At 45.9% G+C, this 21,437-nt stretch overlaps 1 protein-coding gene across 4 annotated transcripts in view; it reads left to right on the top strand.

Annotated features, from left to right (window-relative positions):
- Window positions 1–21,437, top strand: part of ebf3b (EBF transcription factor 3b) — a 67,194-nt gene that overhangs the window by 33,672 nt on the left and 12,085 nt on the right. For 2 of the 4 annotated variants that reach the window (XM_035172361.2, XM_035172365.2), the window contains exons 7-10: window positions 6,987–7,068; window positions 9,197–9,314; window positions 14,022–14,152; window positions 14,315–14,441. In XM_035172361.2, coding sequence (XP_035028252.1) covers window positions 6,987–7,068; window positions 9,197–9,314; window positions 14,022–14,152; window positions 14,315–14,441 — 458 coding nt within the window. Of the gene's footprint in view, window positions 1–6,986; window positions 7,069–9,196; window positions 9,315–14,018; window positions 14,153–14,314; window positions 14,442–21,437 lie in introns of all 4 variants that reach the window. The other 2 variants (XM_035172359.2, XM_035172364.2) reach the window with 1 other exon arrangement.

A 21,437-nucleotide genomic window follows, 5' to 3' on the forward strand; every position in this document is an offset into this window, starting at 1 on the left:
GGCGGCTTTTGGGTTTAATCTTTTCCCATTAGCATTTTGCCCCCACCCTCCTTGCTCCCACACAAAGACCATATTTACAGGGTCAAAAGTAAAGCTCCAAGTCTCTGGGGACTTCTTTTTGTGAAAATCTTTACTATATTTTGACAACACTTTTTCTGCTTTTAATTTTATTTTCTCCTGATGTATCTCATATGGTCTACTTAATAGTTAAATAAGATCAAATGTGGGTTTATTTGTTAAATGTATTATGAAATGCATTCCCCCCCCACAAGAGAATAACAAAACGGAACAAGACATCGTACACACTCGCTCACCCTTAACCAAATATTGTGAGGAACTGCACATGCAAGCATATTAAAAATTATTAACCCACAATGCAGGGGTTTATATAATAGTTATATTGTCAACAATACAACAGCAATGCTAAGGGTTCATATGTGCTACCTTTGTGTGTGTGTGTGCACACATTCACTTATGCTTGTGTGTGTGTGTGTGTGTGTGAGAGTGTGTGTGTATGTGTGTGTGACTCCATGTGTGTGATTCATTCCAGGGCAGTTTTAGTCCTTATAAAATATTCATTTTGGTTGTGCAGGGCCCTGTAATTGCCATCTCTCACCCTGAATTATTTATACCTCGCACAGACTGACAAAGCTTTGCCATACGGCCCCAGATGAATCAGAAAGCAGCCATCTCTGCTGCCAACAGCACTGGGCTTTCACACAAATATGGCAGCCACGTCTCTCTGCCTGGCCTCTCTTAATTTGACATTTTCTTTTTCCCCCTGCCTTTGTCCTAGGTGCACAGAAAGGTTACCTGTTAGCTTTAAGCACCGACCTGCTCTCTGTCTTTCTGTCTCTATCCCCCCCTGCCTACATGACAGTCCACAGTGGGTGTTTTTTTTTCACCCTTTCTCCCCCCTCTTCTGAGAACACGTTAATGTGGCGGCCATGTCAGAGTGGCCGCCTCATGTTTTATGATGACTGACCAGTCCTGACAGCCACTTTAGATGTATGTATTATACATTAGTAATAATATGATGTAGAAATACACACATACATTTGAGCATGCATGGACAGAGAGCAAAACCACTGACTCACAGACCTATGTGTAACACACACACATGCAAATAAGCCCCCACCGGCCTGCTAGATCCAGCATGGCTGTCGGTAAACGGTCAAAGCCCCCCTGCTGGCCTTCCCTGAACAGCTGCGTTCCTTTGCGTCCTGCCTGGGTCTGATCACTCCAAGGTGCCACAGGAGTGAGACAGCGCTGTATGGCTCTCATTGTAGCTCTGGGGCCTTCCAGAACCCCACGTCCAACACCCTAAATACAACTATTCACACACGCCAGTAACTCCAACATATGCTTATCTTCCATCTCACTAGTGCAGGGAGGTGCTGACTGGTATTTCCTCAAGGCCCCAAGCTCCAATGCTGACCAGTAATCAAAGCACCATATTTCTCCTCCTGCGCAAAAACAACCTGGAGATACCCCTCTGCCGTCCAGCTGGCGAGCAGAGTAAATATTCCCGAGAACCGTATTGTTGATGTACGTGATTATTTTTGTAATGTCAGCAGCCCTCATGACTGACATCGTTGAGACTGTCATGGCCATTATCAGCAATCATCATCATATGAGTTTTATGGTGCCGCTGATGATTCAATAATATTTATGAACTCCAGTTTGGATGTAGATGATGTTGGCTCTACAGCGGCAACCCCCGTGTTTGATTCGCTCTTTACAACGGGGCTGCGCAAGACAAAACAACGCAGAATTATTTATGTTTGGTGTCTTATTATATTGTGTACAAAGTCCTGGTAGAGAAAAGCCGTATTCGGAGTAAAACAAAGAACAGCGTGCAACAGCACACAGCCTCAGCAGTATCTGGATGTGAGGGGATGGGAGAGGCAGAGAGAAAGCTCGGGGCTAAACATGCAGTATGTGGCGGGCTGGAGCTAAAAGCTGCATAACGCATACAGCCTTAGTCCACCGTTAGCAAGTGATGGATAGTTAGCAGGAGCTCAGAGTCTTCGTCTAATCTGTTACAGTAAACCTGTGCCAAAGCCTGAAGGGAATCAGTGGGGGCTAGCTAGGAGTGGGTTTGACGTGAAACCATTTGTGAAGACGAGCGATTCTCTTAAGTAAGAAACTAACAGTGTCCGGAGAGAGAGAGAGAGGGAGCGAGCGAGACAGGAGGTGAGGAGAATGAGTGAGAGTACAAGAGAGAGGAGGAGGAGGAGGAAGAGATACCATAATGAGTCCTGTAGCCATGGAGTAAATGAAGAGGGATTGACAGAGTGAGGGATCCTCAAGTGAAATAATGTCAATGCCACTCTGCCCATTAGAGAGAAAGGGGGGATGGTGGAGGAGAGGGTAAAGAGGGATGAATGGAGGGACACAGCTACATCTTAGGGTGCAGAGGAAGCACATAAATTATTTGTGACACCTCCGCAACACACACACACACCACTAACAAAAATATGAAATATGAAACAACAAAATGAAGTGACAATGGCAGCTGGAAAAATAAAGAAATAAAAACAAAATATAGGCCTTGGAAATACTCAATAAATTCTGCCAGACATGTAGTTGGGATATTTGATGTCGAACACTAATAATCACAGTGACATCTGCCTTGCTTGCTCTCGGAGGAAATGGGCAGGAGCCCGTGAGTGGAAGGGGTTAATCTCCCAAACCCAATAAGGTTGGATAGTGAGGCACTTGTTCCCTGATAAAGAAGTGATAGGATCTGTGGGTCTGGTCCCTCGGTGCTTGTACAGGGGTAGAGCAAATATTGTTAATGTGCTGTGGTTTACTTCAGCTAAGGCGAGAAAAACAGCTCTGCTTGACGAGAGAAGACAGCGGCGAACCAGAATACGGCGGGAGCGGCCGGGCAGCTCGGCTCGGCCTCCCAGGGACTTCACTGGCATGTATATGCGAGCCCACTCAGTTGCATAAATAAGTGTACGTGGAAGATTAAGATCTATAAGTGTCTCTATTTCTCTTTTTACCTGCTCCGCCTTGTCACAACAGGGATCTGAATGCAGTTCAGTGGAGTGCCTAATAACTGGAGCAGTAGGTAGGGAAGGCAGGAGGCTTGACATTAAGACCCCGGCGTTTTGGAAATCCGATATGCTATTGACCCGTGTACTACTATCTCAGCGTAGAGATCTGGTGTCAGCAGATTGTAGTCTGGTGTTGGGAGCCGTTTCTTACAGGGCTCCTATAACAGGGGCCCATTGAGTCTGGGAGGCAGCTGGGGCCTGATGGGCTGGAGCTGGTTGGTGATCGATACTCACCGCCCTGCAACGGATGACCTCACTGTCATGGCTGCCGGCTGTGGACACTGCATGCTAGTCATTAGTGCCGGGGCACCAATCAGGAGCTTAGACTTGTCAATACCTGACTCTTCCAGATACTGTGGCCATCTGTCAGTGTATTGTGTAACGGCCTAAACAAATGTTGGGGAGCCCTTCTGTACAATACGAACAAGGTGTGCTATTAAGGAGAAAAAAAATACACCCACATGAAGGTATTTCAAAAAGTTAAATTTTAACTTTTATATAACAAGTCATTAAAAATAATAAAAATCTGAAAATGAATAGATAAAAACAGGAGTGGAATTGACAGGCCAGCTAGCCTCCAGTGTCGATGGAGCCTTCTTAATAATACAACATTATCCTTATTTGCCCTCTTCACTCAAATCAAAGGGATGGACATTTATGCATGAGTGACATCAACCCGGCAATTAAGTTGGCCATTTAAATGAGAGAGGGCCTTCCTCACCTCGTCTGTTTGTTTTTTCCCTCTCTCTCTTCTTTTTTTCCTGTTCCCCCTCCGTTTGATGATGGGAGAGGGTGAGCTAGAATTAGGGCGATGGGTCTTCCTTTGAGTGTCAGCCTAAAATGATCAGAGTAAAGATAAGAGGGTCTAGCAGCCCTCAAATCAGTCAAAGTGCCAAAGTCGGCCTTTTTCTCCTCAATTACCGGGTCTGTGAAGCCAGGGAGTGGAAGGCGCAGAGCCTGCTGCATTACTAAAGAGACAATCTATTTCCCCTTTGACCAGAGGGAGAGAAATCATTATGGCATGATTAGTAGCTTCGGCAGTGGGCGAGCATGGAGGTACTACGGCAGAATCGTATTAATTGCCACGGACTGAGGCAAGAGCAGGATTGTTTTAGCGTTGATTTGTGGACCTGTATGACGAGCTGTCGGAGATAAAAGCCGATGTCAGGTCTTAGTTATACTGGCAGACTTCGGGCACGCAGACAGAAAGAGTTGATGTCAAAATGAGCTTCCGTGGCTGCCCTGGAAGTCTTTCTCTATATGCCTGTCGATGTCTTCCTCTTTGTCTTTCTTCACACTTCATAGTTTTCCTTTACGCCTCCTACTATCCCTCCCTCCACTCCCCCATTCCCTCAGATGGACTACACCCCACCCCTCCCTCACCCTCCTTTCTCTCCCACTCTCTCTCTCTCTCTCTCTCCTCCAACTGATAGCTGCCTTGGCCGATTATTTCATCCAGTGCGGTCCACTGAGAGCCTCCTCTCCCGGCTTTGGAAGAGCTTTAATTAGCCATGTTAATATCCCCTTCATTGGCCTTAATATCACTCAACACCTTCCTCCATCTCAGCGGCCACCAGGGTCCCCCTGTCCTGTCAGAACAGCTGATTATTGAGAAGGATAGCTTTAATCAAACCTAATTGCAGTTCATTCTTTCTCTCTATCCCCCTTTGCCCTCCATTGCCAACATCTAATGGCAGCGACGACTTGATATCCCATTAAAAAACAATTAAACAACCTCCTTTTGTCTCCGTGCGTGCCAAAACACCAGCGCAAACTTCTGTAGATATTTAAGAAGTAAAACAGAGAGAGAGGGGCCTTGTCTTAATTGCTCTCCTTTTCACCAAGGACCAATTTGCACCGTGCTCATGGAGAATCTTAACCAACTCAAATGTAATGGATGCTATAGCACCGCCACTGTTGTGGACTATGAAAATTAAGCTTATCTTTTTAGCGGAGAAAGTGTGCTTAATTGCTTTCATAACAGTAAACATAAAGGAGCTGCTTTATGATGGCGTGGGCACTCGGCTTCTCGTGTTTATTGTTTCTTAACTTTTGGTTTCACTGTGGTGGGAGCAGTATGTAAAAGCTTTGAAGTGTCTGAGAAGAGACACAAGACTAACTCTGGGAGTAATGCGTTTCTTTTATGAAGTCCACGTACTGCCTGGGAAATGTATTCTATCTCTTGTTTTGACATACAGTAAATTGTCTACCAATGGGCGATGCATGTACATACACAGGCTCACACACGCGCGCACGCCCCCCCAGTGTGTGGACGCACGTGCACACACACACACACTGGCCTTACCCAATCTGTATGAGAGGCGACAGACAAATAAAAGTCGTATTTCAGGTCTGCTTTCCGCAGATGTCTGCTGCTCTACATTATGACTCTTTGGGGAAATAAAAACAGGGTCAGGGAATTAGAGTACATAATGGTCATTTTGATGATCAGCCAACAGATGCAACCCGAAAACACAGTGAACACAATCAAGCGAAATGCACTAATGACAAGTCAGGTTTTTTATGGCCTCACCGCACACCGACAGGCAATCAGCATTCTGGCATGGGTTAAAACGCCTTTTATTGATGTCCGAGCCAAAGCTCCTTGGATGTGGAGTGAAAATATTTTCTCACCTCTCCTCTCCCTCCTGGGCCCTCGGTGAAGCACAAGGTATAGGAGTCTATCGAAGAACGCTTCCAAATGACCAGTGCATGTGTTAATGTGGCCGGGGTTAGAGGGGTCGGTTCAGACTCTGATTTATGGCCTGGCCAGGATCCCACTGGGTGAACGAGAAGTCTTAAGTGTTGTGAGAGCGTCCTCGCAGGCAGGCCACACAAGCCACTGTATTTAGCTGAATGAAATGGCCGTGCAATCTATGGTGCAATCTATGGTAATCCAATGAGCTGCTGTGATTCGGCGAGCCAAGTTCGCCTTACAATGGAAACCACAGTGTTGCATATAGTAATGCTAGTGCAATGTGATGAAAAATAAATATAACTGCGTGGTATTTATAATGAATCAGAGAAAGCAAAGGAACAATCAGTCATGATTCTGTGGGGAGAATTTGCAGAAACAACAAGTCGATTTCATTGTTTATTCTGGGTGGTTGTGTAAGATTTTACACAATAGGCAACATCTGAGACAATTTTTCTTTCGGGCCTTGTTGTTAATCTTCCTCTCTTTAACTATTTTATGTCTGCGAGACCACAGCTCACATGTGCAGCCCTCAATCCGGGGGTTTTATCGGTAAATTTAGCGAGACCTGGGAGAAAGCGGCTGAGAAAGGCAGCTTACAAACTAACCAAGCCCAGATCTCACTCAGACGTGACATTTGTTCAGAGACGATTAGCCAGGTTGTAATTTGTGGCATAATTGCCTCACCCACCCACAAGTGCATGGGTGTGTGTATGCGTGTCTGTGTGTGTGTGGCATACGGCAGTCCCAGGAGTGTCCGCCTAATTGCCTGACAGGACTATAAGTTTTGTGGCGCGCTCTCACCTTGTTAGGTCCTTTATCCCTGATGCTCTTCAAACAAGACCTGGTCACAGGTGGGCCTCATTTGCTTCCCTATTGAACAGGAGAACTTTAATTGCACAGGGGGTGTCCTGGGATTAAAGAGGTGGGTGGAATATCAAGTGACTTCCTGTATGTTAGTGGCAGATGGGTGTTGGGAAAGACCCGTGAACTCAGGTGAGGGGATGAGATGACAAAGAGACTGATGCTCCTGATTTTGAAGGAATATTAAACAGCGCGACGTCCCCAAACTGAAGCGGTGTAACGTCACGTTTGTTTCTGACTGAGTGCGTGGATGGATCGTGCGAGTGTTGAGGAGATGTTATTTGAATATTCTGTCTATAACAATTAAGCTTTAAAAGGTGTAATTAACGTGATTTTTTCTTTTGTTTTGTGCTCTCTTCCAGATTCTTCCTAAAGTTCTTCCTCAAGTGCAATCAGAACTGTCTGAAGAATGCAGGGAATCCACGAGATATGCGCAGATTCCAGGTGACTGAAATCTATTTCACACATCTGTCTTTTTATGTCTCTTTCTTGCAGAAACACACACACACACACATGCACAGGTGTATAAATGCACAACTGCACTTCACTAAGTCAGCTCAACGCACATTCACATATGTATACGATTGTATTATTGGCACGTAAGGAGGCAAAAACCGGGGAAAGTGAGAAAGCGAGGGATTTTTTTTTTCTCCTGTGCGCTCTGGACAGAATATTTATTAGGGAGTAGCATCTGACACAAATAAGGATATAGGATTTAAGAGTGCCATCAATTGTGTTCCTGACAGCTTTCCGAGCCTGAGCGCAGAGGGGAGGACGATCCAACCACATGTAACAACAGTGTTAACTCAGAATCTGTCTGGCAGCGGAAACGCATACCTTCTTATACACACATATGCGCCGGCACGCACACACACGGACACACACACATATGGATGCATGCACATACACGCTAGCGGCGCATATATTTGCTTTGTCTATATCCCTCACTCATTCTTACCCACATATGCATACACTTAAAGTCACACACGCATTTCTCTGTATAGCCAGGGAAAACCTATCGTAAGCCATCTGAAAACCATCATTACTGCGGGCTCACAAAATTCTGCAGTTTACACTGAGAGGACATGACCGTTGAACACTTTTACTGCTTCTTTAACCCTCTCGCTTCTAATGTGTCAAGTAGTTGAGCCTTGAAATTATTGACCCCCCCCCCGCTGATCCATTTATCCAACCATCCATCCAGCCCGCCCCAGACATTTTCACCGCAAGTGGCCCGCTAGGTCAAGGTGAGAGAGTGAGAGTTTAGTGTGATTTGTCCTATCAGGATACCGACAAACTATAGGAGGGCATCCGTCACTGACAGCGCTGCTCTGTGATAGACATGCGAGCCGGCCTCCTCCACCAGGAGGAAGCCCAGACATGAAACAGACAAGACAGGGGTGTCCCCTCCTGATGTCACCACCATCAGACCTCCCCTGCCTCCACACATCTCCCCCTCAGGGTGAATGTGGACTGATGCGTGACAGCCACCAAGAGGCTCTCACCTCTCACTCCCGTGTGTCAAAAGGAATGCCAGAACTAAGTTGTAGCATCTGACTTTTTTTCCCCACCGTTGTTAAGCTAAAACATTCACATTAAAACAACCAGTTTTTTACTTTCTGCTGACGATCATCCCTTGTCTGCAGTCCAACAGTTAGTAAGCCGTTTTTCTCCAAATAGATTTCCCAGATGCTCCAGCATAGGTGTTTCTCTGGCCAGAGCTGTGTATTCTGCATGCCTTCCACTCCACTTATTACCCCCAAAAACCAGCTGGAGGCCAGAGAGGGCCCAATCCATCATCCTCAGCTTGGCCCAGCTCTGAACCTGCTCACAAGAATGGAGCTCTTTCACTTCCCCTTCCCTACCCCGCAGCCCCCACAGCCTTCCCAAACCAACCAAAGAAAAAAAAAAAGCGCCCCCCTAAATTCCACTGCTACACCGAGGTCACTTACCGGCGAAGCAAACCTGAGAGGGGCTCTCTGTTTCCGGCTCTGAAACACTTTGGCCATTCACACGCGGCTCACTGTTTGGAGATGTGGTGGCCGCAAAAACAACAACAAAAATAAGCATTATGAAATATGGAGTGTGGCTTGGAATCGGATCCTGGTAAAATGTTTGTTGAGTGATGGGGATGGAATACGGCGCAGCTGGTAATGACTCCAGTAATATTTTAAAAGGGAGGCCTTCCGTCCTCAAATAGATGGACGAGCCTGATCAATAATTCTGAGACTCAGCGAGGACGACAGTTGGTAGAGTGGGTGAACGGAAATGGTATTTTAGCGATTGAAAAGTCAATTAGCTGTACACAAATGCGCAACGCTAAAAAGCAAAAACAAAATGGCCGAGAAGCAGGGTAACTGTAATGCGATACGTCCAAAGAGAACAACCACTCCACGAGGGTTTGACAATAGTGATCGATACTGCACAGACGCATCTGGACACAACCGCACAGACTCCTCTGTACCCCTGCACACCAGTTGGGATATCTGTGAAACTATATGTCTGGCATGTTGTGTGTTTTCTCTTTTTACGACATGCTTAATCACACGCTTCACCTTCACTCTTGTTGCAGGTTGTCGTATCGACGACCGTCAATGTGGACGGCCACGTCTTGGCTGTCTCCGACAACATGTTCGTACACAACAATTCCAAGCACGGGCGAAGGGCTCGCAGACTCGACCCTTCAGAAGGTACGCCTCCTTATCTGGTGCATGGTAGGCACATTTTTACATCTTATGATTTGCTACGCTCCTTTTCTTTTAGTTCCTCTCAGACATCCCATATTTTTAACTTTAAAAAAAAAAAAACTACATGCCTACCATAGCTGCCTCTAGTTCCTTCAACTCTTTTGTTCCTCCATCACGCTCATTTTTTAAAAACTTTTTAGTTAAGTTGCTTTTTGCCTCTCTCATACTTGCTGCCTTTTTTCTTGACTGGAAAAAGTATGCATTACTCAGAATCATTTCGATATCACTAATGATGGTGATGATAACGCTCTGATTTGTGATTTAAAAAAATATATAAACTACTTCCAGCCTGCTAATGCACCTACATTTGTCCTAAAAGCCGCTGTGAAACATGATCAAATTGCTTAAGAATTTGGCTGTGAGGTCAATTTCCTGTCATTGGGCTCTGCAGTGTTAGCTGTGAGAGAGCTGAAACAGGGGGAGGAAGGAGAACAAGAGACAGGGAGGAGGGGTGGAGTGTGGAAGGGTTGATGGTGTGTGTGTGTGTGTGTGTGTGTGTGTGTGTGTGTAGGTGGAGGGTTGGGGGTGCACTATGAGAAAAACAGAACTTACTGTTTTTCCTCCAACTGATTCCATATGATAGACTGATTGCCTGCTCAGCCAAAAAAGAGAGAAAAGACGGACCACCAAACCATGGGAAATCCAAAAAGTAAAATGCACGAAACATAACCTTGTGACCCTGGTGGCCTCCGCTCACAGATGGGAGCACACGCAGCTGAAAGATTGTTAGAAAAAAGAGAAAGAAAAAGAAGGAAAGAACTGACTTGGGCCAATTGTGCAAATTGCTTATCTTCAAATTTCAAGAGCCAATTATGGCTGGGCAAACAGTTTATATACACCACTGACTAAAACAAGCTTCTCTACACATTAATGGGCATTAATGGTTCTATCACCAAAAGCAAATGTAATGTTTAATACAACAACGACTAATAAAAAAAAAAGAAAAAAAAAATACACGACTAGACAATTAATATATCTCAGTGCTCTCTAGTCCTAGTGGGGGAAAAGCTAATCTATTTGTTTTTGTCTTTATTAATGACTCCTCTACTGGAGAACAAAATCAAATAATTAAAGTCCTGCCCGGAGCACCAAAGTCATTATGTTCGCTGACGTTCTGTTTGTGTGTTTCACGTTTATGACACGATAGGTGTGGATCGCCTAGCAACCAGTTTCTTAATGAGGAGAGCAATTAAAGAGGTTGAGCCCTCGCCTCCATGTTCCCCCACTCCCACGAGACCGCCAGTGTTTGGTGTATGTGTGTGTCAATGTATGTGTGTGTGTGTGCCTGTGTTCTTTACAGGTTACCCCAACCCATCCTTTTCTTCCTCTCTTCACCACACTCTTCAAAGCAGCCGAGTGACGCCCCGTAAAGCAAGAAAAAGACGCTATTGTCAACCGCCCAGTTGAACATGTCTTTGTCTAATAACTTTAAAACACCTTCCCTCTGCTAAAGCGTTTTTTTTTTTCCTCCCCTGCCTCCCTCCGTGACTCCAGCTCCGTAACTAATTTAACATGCATCAACAGCGATCACTCGCTTTGTTTGATTCACCTTTTGATAAACAGAGGTGTGACACACGAGAAAGGCCGCTCACTAAAAAAAAAGTAATAGCAGCCTTTTCCTGCGTGTAGCGCTCTGACAACTCGCAGGCAGACGGACGGCGTGCTTTAAATTAGCAACACATTCTTCCTCAGGAGTTCACTGGGCGAGAAGCCTCAGATATGTGACTGACTGACTGAGGCATCCTTCCTCTCAGCTTTCACTGCACTTGCAGCCCCCGCTGCCTTGCATTGATCAAGACGTGCTGCCCCCTATTGGTGCACAGGCGGGACAGCCCCCCTCGGATGACAGACCGAATCCCCACCATGTGACATTTTTGTTCACTTGTGTGGATTGTCACACAACAAGCATATTATGCATTCAGACACGAACGTGCTTTGTGGCTGCCTGTCACTCAAACATGTATAGATTCAGGCTCAAAGGTGCATAAACATGCTCACAAATAGTCGGGTCTTTCACACACATGCAGCATCACCCCCCACACACACAAACGGCACAGCACCGGCACACACACGCCTCTCTCTCCCTCTCTTTTTCTCACTGTCACACACACACACACACGTTCCTTAGCTCAGTTCCACCATTATAGAGCCCCAGACAATATAGGAGACTCAGCATAGAGCCTGCAGCGCCTGCCTCATTTGCATGCCAAGTGGCTGTAATGCTGTTAGGGTTTATGCAATAAAGACAAGTGAATCCAGACTGCTGGGCCTAAGAGGAAGAAAGAGAGGGAGGAGAGAAGGGGGGAAAAGGAGAGGAGGAAAGGAGAAAGAGAAGGAGAGAATATGAGCGAGAGAGGTTGAGAGTGAGGGAGAGGCAGTGAGAGCGAGAGAGAGAGAGTCAAAGGGAACAGATGGCCCAGGGAGAGGTAAAAGGTATAATCCCATCAGCTGCACTATCAACCGACCATCTGGACATCCCACAGCACAATTACAACACATTTCAGCAGGCAGAACAAAGGACGGCTTCGCGGGGCCACATCAGACCTGTTTGAGTGTCACAATACTAGAGCTGGGACCTCCTCTGCTCAGATCTCAGATCAGTTTTGACGTCCTCTACAACCAACACTAACCAGAGAGGAGAAAGATTAGGACAGATCACAGATCAGCTGCCCCGGGTCATTACACGGCATTGACGACCGAGAGATAAACTCAAGCCCGCAGACAAATAGATAAGGCGACACGTCATCACAGTAGAGAAACATGACATATGAATCCCAAATCGTGCGATTCTCCTCCTCTGTGGACCCAAAGTTTGCGTGGACTCAGTGATGCAACACTCGGAGCGGTCGGGCCGACTCTTTGCATCCTCATCCGTCCTCATGATGCCTATCATCTGCTGAGGGGGCATTGTGCGTGTCTGTCATCAGATCGCCTGTGCTGACTGTGTAATCCACTTCTCCACGGTCCCCATTCAGCACATGCTCCCCTCTCTGTCTGTGCATTGAGACATATGCAAATTTCCAGGCAGAAGGGTGGACGGCTTAGGGCCTCAGTTGCTGCCTCTCCATGGGTCTTTCTGTGTGTGGGAGGGGGCACTGGGATTTCCGAGGTGGTGTATGTGTGTGTGTGTGTGTGTATGTGTGTGCGCCCGTGTGTGATTGTGGATGCTTGTCGGAGGTTTCAGGCCGCAGCTGCCCCCCAACAGTCGCCGACGCCATCAGGCCCTCTTCTTGCCTCCTCCTCCTCCTCCTTCCTGCCCCCCTCGTTCTCTCATCCCCAAAGTCAATTTGTTTACAGTAATTTTGAAGGGTGAATTATTTGCTGTAATCGTCCGCACTGATGAAGGTCAGGCCCTCAGAGGGGGCCCAGCATGCCCATAGAGGGTTGGTCCTCTTTCAGACGCTCTGCTTCGCAATTAAGGAAAGCAAATGTCACTCCTCCAGGCCTCACAAATGAAAATCTGTACGAGGTGATTAGCATGAAGTCAACAGCGCCTGTTAAAGTCAGATTCCCTGTAGTACCAATGTGTGTGTGTGAGTGTGTGCGTGTGTGCGTGTGTGCACTTTATGGGCAGGGAGAGAGAGCAAACATGACCTGAACAGACCCAACAGCAAGGCAAACAAAGGGAGATGTCTTGTCTGAGGTGATTCATACAACAATGGCCCACTGTGATTTACTTACTGGATGGAAAGGATAATAGAGGTTTAGAAGTGAGCTTGTAAGGTGAAAAGGAACTTGCCAGAATAGTTGCTCACATTTTGCCGGAGCAGGGAAAACATGCACAATTCATAGTGTGTTAAAAGATATTGATGGAAATAGATTAAATTTGATATTGCTATTTTATGGCGGGCTGTCATGCTATTTCTGTTGTAAACACGGTGTTGTGCTGAACACCATATTAAGGTAATGCATCAAATGACAGTGAACGTGAGGCACCAGATCACTCAAATTAGATTATAATAACAACCCAGACTGTTGATGAATGGCAGAGCGACGTTGCAGAAGTCATGCCAGATGAAAAGCATTGTAATAAACAATACGAAATGGATTGAATCGATCACAAAAAGAAAGAAAAAAAAGACCCAACAAACTGAATAATTCATGAGTGCATTTCACGTTATGAAACCTGAGACTACAGTCGCTGTGCCGGCACTGTACAGCATATGCAGAACAAAGGTAATGAAATAACATGAACCAGCAAAGCTTTAGCTTGTCATTTCCACTTTAACAGCCTGTATCCTTGACTCATTTAAGATGTGTTCAACTTTGAAATTTTACTGTACATGCCGGTGCATGCTTAATCAATTCTGATAGCTACATTTGCCCTGACACATAATTTGCTCCATCAAATCATTTTCCTGGCGAGCCCGGCGTTTAGCCTTTGTGAAGTGGACCATTTGAAGGGTCTGCTTAACTACACCACTCCAGCGCGCTGATAAATGATTTTGATTCTCATGCCTTAAAGGACAAATCCATCATATTTTTTTTTTTACCAGGGGGCAATTTCCATGATATGACTTTGTGAGAGAGACATGGTGGGCTGAATGTGGAGGTGATGCAGCAATGTGTCTATGTGGAAAGAGACATGGGCCCCGAATGTTGAAGTCTGGGTGCTGAATTGGCTCTTCTCTCTTTGTCTTGGATAAGCAGCCACCCCGTGCATCAAGGCAATCAGCCCTAGCGAGGGATGGACCACTGGAGGAGCCACTGTCATCATCATAGGGGACAACTTCTTTGATGGCCTACAAGTCGTGTTCGGCACCATGCTCGTATGGAGTGAGGTATGATGACTCTTTTTTTTTACTAATAAAACCCAGTCGGAAAAATTAGAGATTCAAAAAAACTGTCAAAACTGCGGAGACAAACTTTTTTAGCCAACATAGATAACGGCTCACTCTTTGCAGAAGGCTCATTATTTCTCTGCTCTCTCCTCTGTAATCCAGCTCATAACTCCCCACGCCATCCGCGTCCAGACTCCACCTCGGCACATCCCCGGTGTTGTGGAAGTCACGCTGTCCTACAAGTCCAAGCAGTTCTGCAAAGGTGCCCCTGGGAGATTTGTCTACACTGGTGAGTAAAAAAAAAACAACCTTTCTCTTTCTACAGGCCCCCCCCCCGTCTGATGGAGCCCTCAGCCCCAAGTCCAGCCACTATTAATGGACTAACCAGCGCCTTGCTTGCTGAATGCTAAATGTGTGAGATCTGCACGGCTAGCGAGAGAGGTGTTTTCGCGGAGGGGCTCCTACAAGTGCAACTCGATCCCCCTCTGACCTGCCATCGTACAAGGGCGCTGCCAAGCTCTGTTAAACTCAAGCTGTCAGGATAACTCGTTCTGCCAAGTTTCTTAATCTGCCCTGTTGTGAGATAGATAATGCTTTCTGCTAATTTGCAGATTTTCTGAGGCAACATGTGGTTTCGTTTTTTTTATGAATCAGATTAGAAAAGTAATACCTAAGTTAAGTGGCACGAGTGCGGGCAAAGTTATTCAAAGGAAAGAAAAGTGGAGGCGACAAAGATGTGTATGTGGGTTGAGGGAGGGTGTGTGTGTCACACTATAAGTAAGGGATCTGATTATCTTGGCTAACAGAAGGAAGTGGTGGTCTTATCTGTCATCATTGGTGAGGAGACAGAGGTTGCGGGGGTCAGAGCCTGTCTGACCTGGAAGCCTCTGTCTGTTCCAGCTCTGATGGGCAGAATGAAACGGGGCCGCGTCGAAGCACTCTCACTTCCCCCAGGCCTCCAGCGCAGCCGTGGCCTTGAGCACCTCAGAATTGCAAAGTGAGGGCTCAACCCCCCCAACCCCAGCCCTGCAAAAAAAAAAAAGTCCAGACCCCTCCATCCTGGGGCAGCTGTTTCTCATCAAGTCCCCCCTTTCTCTTGCTCCCCAAACCTCCACCGCTACCACCCCCAGCCATCCGTCCCCTTCTCCTCCAACCGTGCAGTCTGGCCCAGCTCTCCTGCATTTAACCTCCCTTGCAGGAGCGGAGCAGAGGCCAACAAGGCACCGGGATAATGAAACAGGAGTGTAGTGTGGCTGCGTTAAGTGCATGTGTGTCTGTTTGTGTGAGCGAGCGAGAGGGAGAGACGTGTGTGTGCGCTCAGCCTGCGTGCGTGTGTGTGTGAGTACATGTGTTACTGCACAGCCCTGAGAAGGTGTATAAGTTAAGACATTAATGGCTTCTATAGCACCCTGGTGAAAGTGCCAGGTCCCTTAAGAACAGACCCCATTAGTCACAGAGGCTAAGCGGATTGGGATGATTACCATCAGGTTTTTACTGGGGAAACGTGTCCCCTTCTCTCTATCTCTGCTGATCCCACCCCCCAATTCTTCCTCTCTGTCTTCCCCGGGTTCCTACTCACTTCCAGTTAGTATAAAGATACAATTACCCCTGGAGGCAACGGTGGTACAATTGATTAGTGCGGTGAATTAAAAGAGAAAGTCACCAATAGACAGGTCCGTCTCCTCTGCTCTGCTATTCCCTGTGTGGCTCACCCTGATTGTACGAGGGTTGACGCTCGAGAGAAAGAGGCCGTTAAAGAGAGCAGAATGCATAACGGCAGAATTGGGTATCACTGAGTTCCATATGTACAGTAATTGCTACGTGAAAGGATGTTAGCTACTTCTCTCACACATTAAAAAAGGGAATGGGCTGAAGCATTGAGTGCAGACATTGAGTGGATCAGGTATTTAAGAGTGAAACAGCTCATTTCCAACCGTAGCGTTTCTGCCTGTGATACAGCACTTGAACAAATGGCATTTGAAAATGACCTGGAGTTACAATAGCAAATTACATGGGCTGGAAAAAGGGCATGCAGCGACATGGTGCCGCCTGCAAGGCACCGAGTGTCATATTGGAGAGCAACATGTGCATATCAAAGGTTTAGTTATCAAAGCTCATGGCTTCAAGCGTGTCTTGAGAGCGCGGCTTGAGAGGAGGGCCTTTTTAGACCCCACTTTTTTTTTTTCATGTTGACTCTTCTTGCACCACCACCCTAATTGTGGAGATTTACCTCGCTCAATTTAAGAAATTATCACAAATTACCAAGAGTCAACACAGAGGAGACTGCAGTCGATTCGAACAGCGGTGGGACACGTCCTCATTCGGGTTAGTACCCTGGAACGGCTCCAAAACTCACAATCCATTCTCAGAAAGAGAGGCGGACGTCAAATAATCCTGTAGCCATTGAGTATTGAACGTTTAAAACAGTAATGAGACAAACAGATATAACATATAAAACTTTACTAGGCTGTACTTTACTGACTGCTTCAAGCAGCTTATATCTGTACTTTAATTGCCACATTTTTTAGAGGAATGACATGTCAGCTATTTTTTTGCTATTTTTACAGGCTTTACCTTTTACCTTCTAACAAAGTGCTGTCCCTTGGAGGTTGCTAGCTTGTCCTCTGTCTAATCCATGTATTGGTTATCCATTGGTCCGGACAGGACTGGTAGAACCAACTGTCAGCAAGGTTGTAGAAAATCAAAGGAAGAAAGTCCAGGCTGAACTGAGTCAATACTTTATTATACTTTATGCTTTATTAAGCCCTGCAAACAGCACATGCCGGATTTATCAGATATTCTTTAAGGGGAAAGTCTCCATTTTCACCCTCATTTGCAGCCTCCTAACCTTTTTTTTGCTGCATAGTCACAGCACTCTATGAAAGAGTAAATCATAAATAAAAACTTTGACCGTACAATTTATCCAATTTAAGCTCCTAATTGCATCAGAGCTGTTGGTTTCCTAGTTTCCACGAGAGCTCCCCTCCAGGGGCAACGATGCAGGCCCTTGGTAATATGGTTCTGCAAGCAGTCCTAACACACTCAGCCACTATTTATCCTAATCAGTGACATCCACATAACCAGGATTGCTTAAAATGAACCCCTTCCGCGCCCCAGAAAACGCACATTTACCGGGACCCCATTTGTCATGGGTAAATTGAGGGTCAGTAAACTTCGCCTGTATCCTCCAGTGGGGATCCAGGACATGCATCATAACGTTAGGAGAGAATGATTGGCGAAGGCGAGCTGTCACACATTTGTCAGGGGGAAGGGAACATTATTTGCTAATTTCCCAAGCTGGGCACTGACAGGGTGCTTCGTCTTCAGACCTTTGTTGACCAGCATGGCTTCTCGGCTATTAGTACAAGTCAAGTGTTTTTCCTTTTTTTTTTCCTGTCCTCACTGTAAAGCGGCAGTAATAAGAGCCATTCGTTCGACCTCACACGAGCAGCAGCACACTGGGTGAAGGATTTTGGACGGTGCAGATGCCCCATACAGTGAGCTGCTCTTGCCAGGCCGTAGTTGAGGCCAGACAGCCTTGAGGGCTGATGGATCACAAAGTTTCCCCCGTCAAGGTGACGCTATCGACTCCACTGCACCAAAATCTGACAAAATGGGTATGAGGCAGTCATTCATCAACATAAGGACAAAGAGGTCATGTGTGCTTCACTCAATACTGGTGGAGATCAAGAAATGTCAGTCCTGTAAGGGATGGAAAAGGAAGATGATGATAGGGCAGAAGTAAGGTTTCTTTTTTTAGTTAAGCCTCAACTACAATTACTTATTTTGTAGATGTATCTGTCTTTGTACAAATCCAAACTGGAAACTGTTTTTTTACAGCAAAACATGGATATGAGTAGTGGTAATTCCCAGATGGAAAATTAAACTCACTTCCGGTCCCACTGTTAGAAAGAGGAAAAACATGTTTTGTAGTTTTGGACCCTCCTCTTCCAAAGAAAGAATTTAAAAATAAAATAAACAAACACAGACGTCTTTATCGGGTCACATCAGATCGGGCCCTGCGCTGCTCGGCCTGTGAATCGGGCCTGTACCAAGGTCTACTCCCCGCCCTGCCGTCACTTTGAAGTCCCAGACTCAGAAGCAGATCAGATGGAAAGCTTCCTTTTCATTTCCTGTCCTGCAGGGTTGGGTGTGGTACTCCACTGGTCGCTGGTCAGTGATGGGGTGTGGCCAACAGCAAAGATAGGCTATAATGAAAGGCATTCAAGGAGGTATGTAAACAGATCATAGAGGAGGACTCCTAAAGACAAACCAGATACTGTACACAAGCTGAAAATCCCTTAAAGTTCGAAACACAGCAATTCAGATTTAGGCCCCTTTTCCAATGGTCAAAAAACTCACTAACACTCGCTAATATCTGGCTTTGATGTGTAATGGGAATGGACACGATCTGCGTTCAATTCCGGGTCAAATAACCCGACAGTAGGCAACAGGTTATAATCCGCTTCTGGTCCAATTCGGAAAAGACACCTGGGTGAATGCGTAAATTTGGCCAGACAGTAAAGTGCATACAACAGAACCGACTGGCAATGGGAAAGAGGTCGACCGCATTTTTTTTTTAGCGATTTTACCTGTGTTTAAAAAACTCTCATACACCCACTAATTTTGGTGTAAAAGAGGTTTTCGAAACCAATTTTACTTTATCTGCAGATTTGAAATAGAGAATCCCCCCGCAGTATGAAGTGCTACAACAAGAAGAGATGACATAGGCATTTATAAATGTCATCGCCACAGTCAAGTGGGTTGTAACCAGTTGGCACAACAGTTTTAGCATGTGTCAAGGCATGTTATCCACTCGCCATATCCTCATACCTGCCTGTCTCATTACAACCCTGGTATTTAGCACCAGCTCCGCAGGAGTGGGAGCAGACACTCGTTGCCAAGTTAGATGGGCCTGGTTTGAAGGCCTTGCGAGCGAGTGTGGAGCGCGACAAGGTTCCACGGAGGAAGGTCCTTGTGTCCAATTAGAGGGCTGACGTGACACGTGCTCGCACTCCCCCACTGTCAGGCAGCTTGTCAGGTAGGCTTTGAGAAGCACACTGTGGCATTATTCCACAGCGTGTTATCAGCAAGTGACCTGTGAAATCCAGCTCCAGGAAATTGATTGAAATAAGTACTTGCAGTTGAGCATGTATTCCCCCATTACATATCTCTGTGAAATATATTGTGGGTATCTTTCAAGAGAAAAATGAAAGTACGCAAGTGTTTTTTTTTCTTTCTTCCTCTCCAAGTTAGGAATGGTATTCATTGATTTAATTTTAATTGGACCCCCTTTTTTGTCCCACAGTATTGTTAGAGGTCTGTTTTGTAATAGCTCTTAAAATGGATTGTCCCCACTAAGTCACAGCATCAGTCCTCTGCCACAGGAAAGATAGACACAGGCGGCAGGGAGGTGGGGGGCTCTTGATAGACGAGTATTTTCCCCTCCTCCTCTTTTCCCTTCCTCCTCTTCTTGCCCCATTTTCAGTATGATCCACATCCAACAGGCTCTAAAAGAATTCCACCCCCCCCCCCGCCCCCCAGCTGCCGCATTTTGATTGAAATTCATCGGCAAGTTTATTGAGAAATGAATGAGGGAGGCAGCGCGGTATTGACTTTGAGAGGAAAACACAACTCATCTTGAATGAGGGGGAAAACGTGGCCGTAATTTAGCCGTCATCGATCTGTGCCCCGTCCATGTATTGATCTTCATTTTACAATATTAATTTGCGCTTGCAATCAGCTGTGAAGGGAACCCATTTGATTTCTGTTGGCTGGTAATGTGTGAAAGTCCGCCAGCGTCCTTCGAGAAGTGGCACACATACTTTAGATGTCATCTAAGAGGATTGAACAGGTGTCTCTGGCCCTTTCTAATAATACAGCCCATATGAAGGGAGGCTGAAATTATGGATCCGCAATCTGTAACATTGCTCCCTTTTAACCGTGTTAATTACATTTTATCTGTTGCAGGAGCAATATCTGCCGGAGACTGTAACTGTCTCGATTTTTTTTTTTTCCATCTGTATTGGCTCAAAGTTCATGAAATTTCAATGATCATTGATCTGTCTCCATTGATTTATCTTAACTGCAGATCTTTGAAATTTTAATTTCCTGTTCATCTTGAGACTGCTGGAGATGGAATCACTCAGTGGTAACTGGCTGCAGTGGATGGAGATGATATGGTCAGTGTTGAAGCAGATGAGGTTTGCTTTGCGTGGGTTTGCTGTGAAAATTCCAATTTGGCTTGGTTTGGTTTTTTTTTTTCTCCTGTAAAGATGGTCTCTACATCTGCATGCATGTTTTCTATTCTCTCAGCAACAACTGGAACATTTCCATAGTGCGCAGCTGTAGCATGACTTCCGAGTATTTCACCTTTCAGTCTGCACAGTTTTCAGTTTTAACCCCTTGCGGTGACAGAGATTTGCTCTTTCTGTGTCTCCAGTACTGAGCAGCAGCCAGATGAGGTCATTACGTGTGTTGATACTGCTCTGAACCGCATCCATCTAACCGACTGCAGGTGCCTAGGAGGCTTCAGTTAGACTGTTTGACAAGTCACAAATGCAATAACACTTAAATGAACTTCTGCCTGTGCTGTTTATCTGTCTCCCCCTTTCCAACTCCCACTCCACCTCTAATTTGTGTTAAGGGGGAAGAAAAAAATAACTGCTCAATGGTGTAGGAGGAGTGGAGATAAGCTCGAAGCAGTTAAGTATAATTAGCGAAAGTAATAGCTGGCAAATGGCAACAAGGCTAGGTTTTTATCTCCTGGAAAGATAGAGTTATCGTAATAAGCTGTAATGGCTGGCAGGAATGCTAGTACTCTGTGCAAGCCTCCATTCAGCCTCATAGACTTAACAAGGAACAATTTCCCTTAAATTTACTGCTTTGCTCAAACATTTCCCCATGTTTATACCCCGATACTGTAAGTCAATACACGAGTTCAATCCACTTCCATATAGACCCAGGGCACACAGCAGTGTATTGCCGTGTAAGCACTTCTGGCTGCCAACGTCGGCCATGTTACACTGTTCCTGTAGAGCGGTTACTCATGTCCTATTTCTAGAGAACACGGAGAAGGAGCAACAGACCACACTCAGATGCCATGTACACGCCATCCACTCTACATTTTAAGTAAAGTGGCTGGACTGAGGCGGCTAAAGGGGCTCTCACAGAAAATGTGTGAGGGGCATGAAAGGCCGGGCAGATTAAGGCGTCAGATCAAAATAAGACTGGGAAGTGCACATTCCAGGTCGAGGAATTCCACTGAAGCCCTGCCACGAGCGCT

Source organism: Hippoglossus stenolepis, chromosome 12 (assembly GCF_022539355.2).
Source record: "Hippoglossus stenolepis isolate QCI-W04-F060 chromosome 12, HSTE1.2, whole genome shotgun sequence".
NCBI classification, from domain to species: Eukaryota; Metazoa; Chordata; class Actinopteri; order Pleuronectiformes; family Pleuronectidae; genus Hippoglossus; species Hippoglossus stenolepis.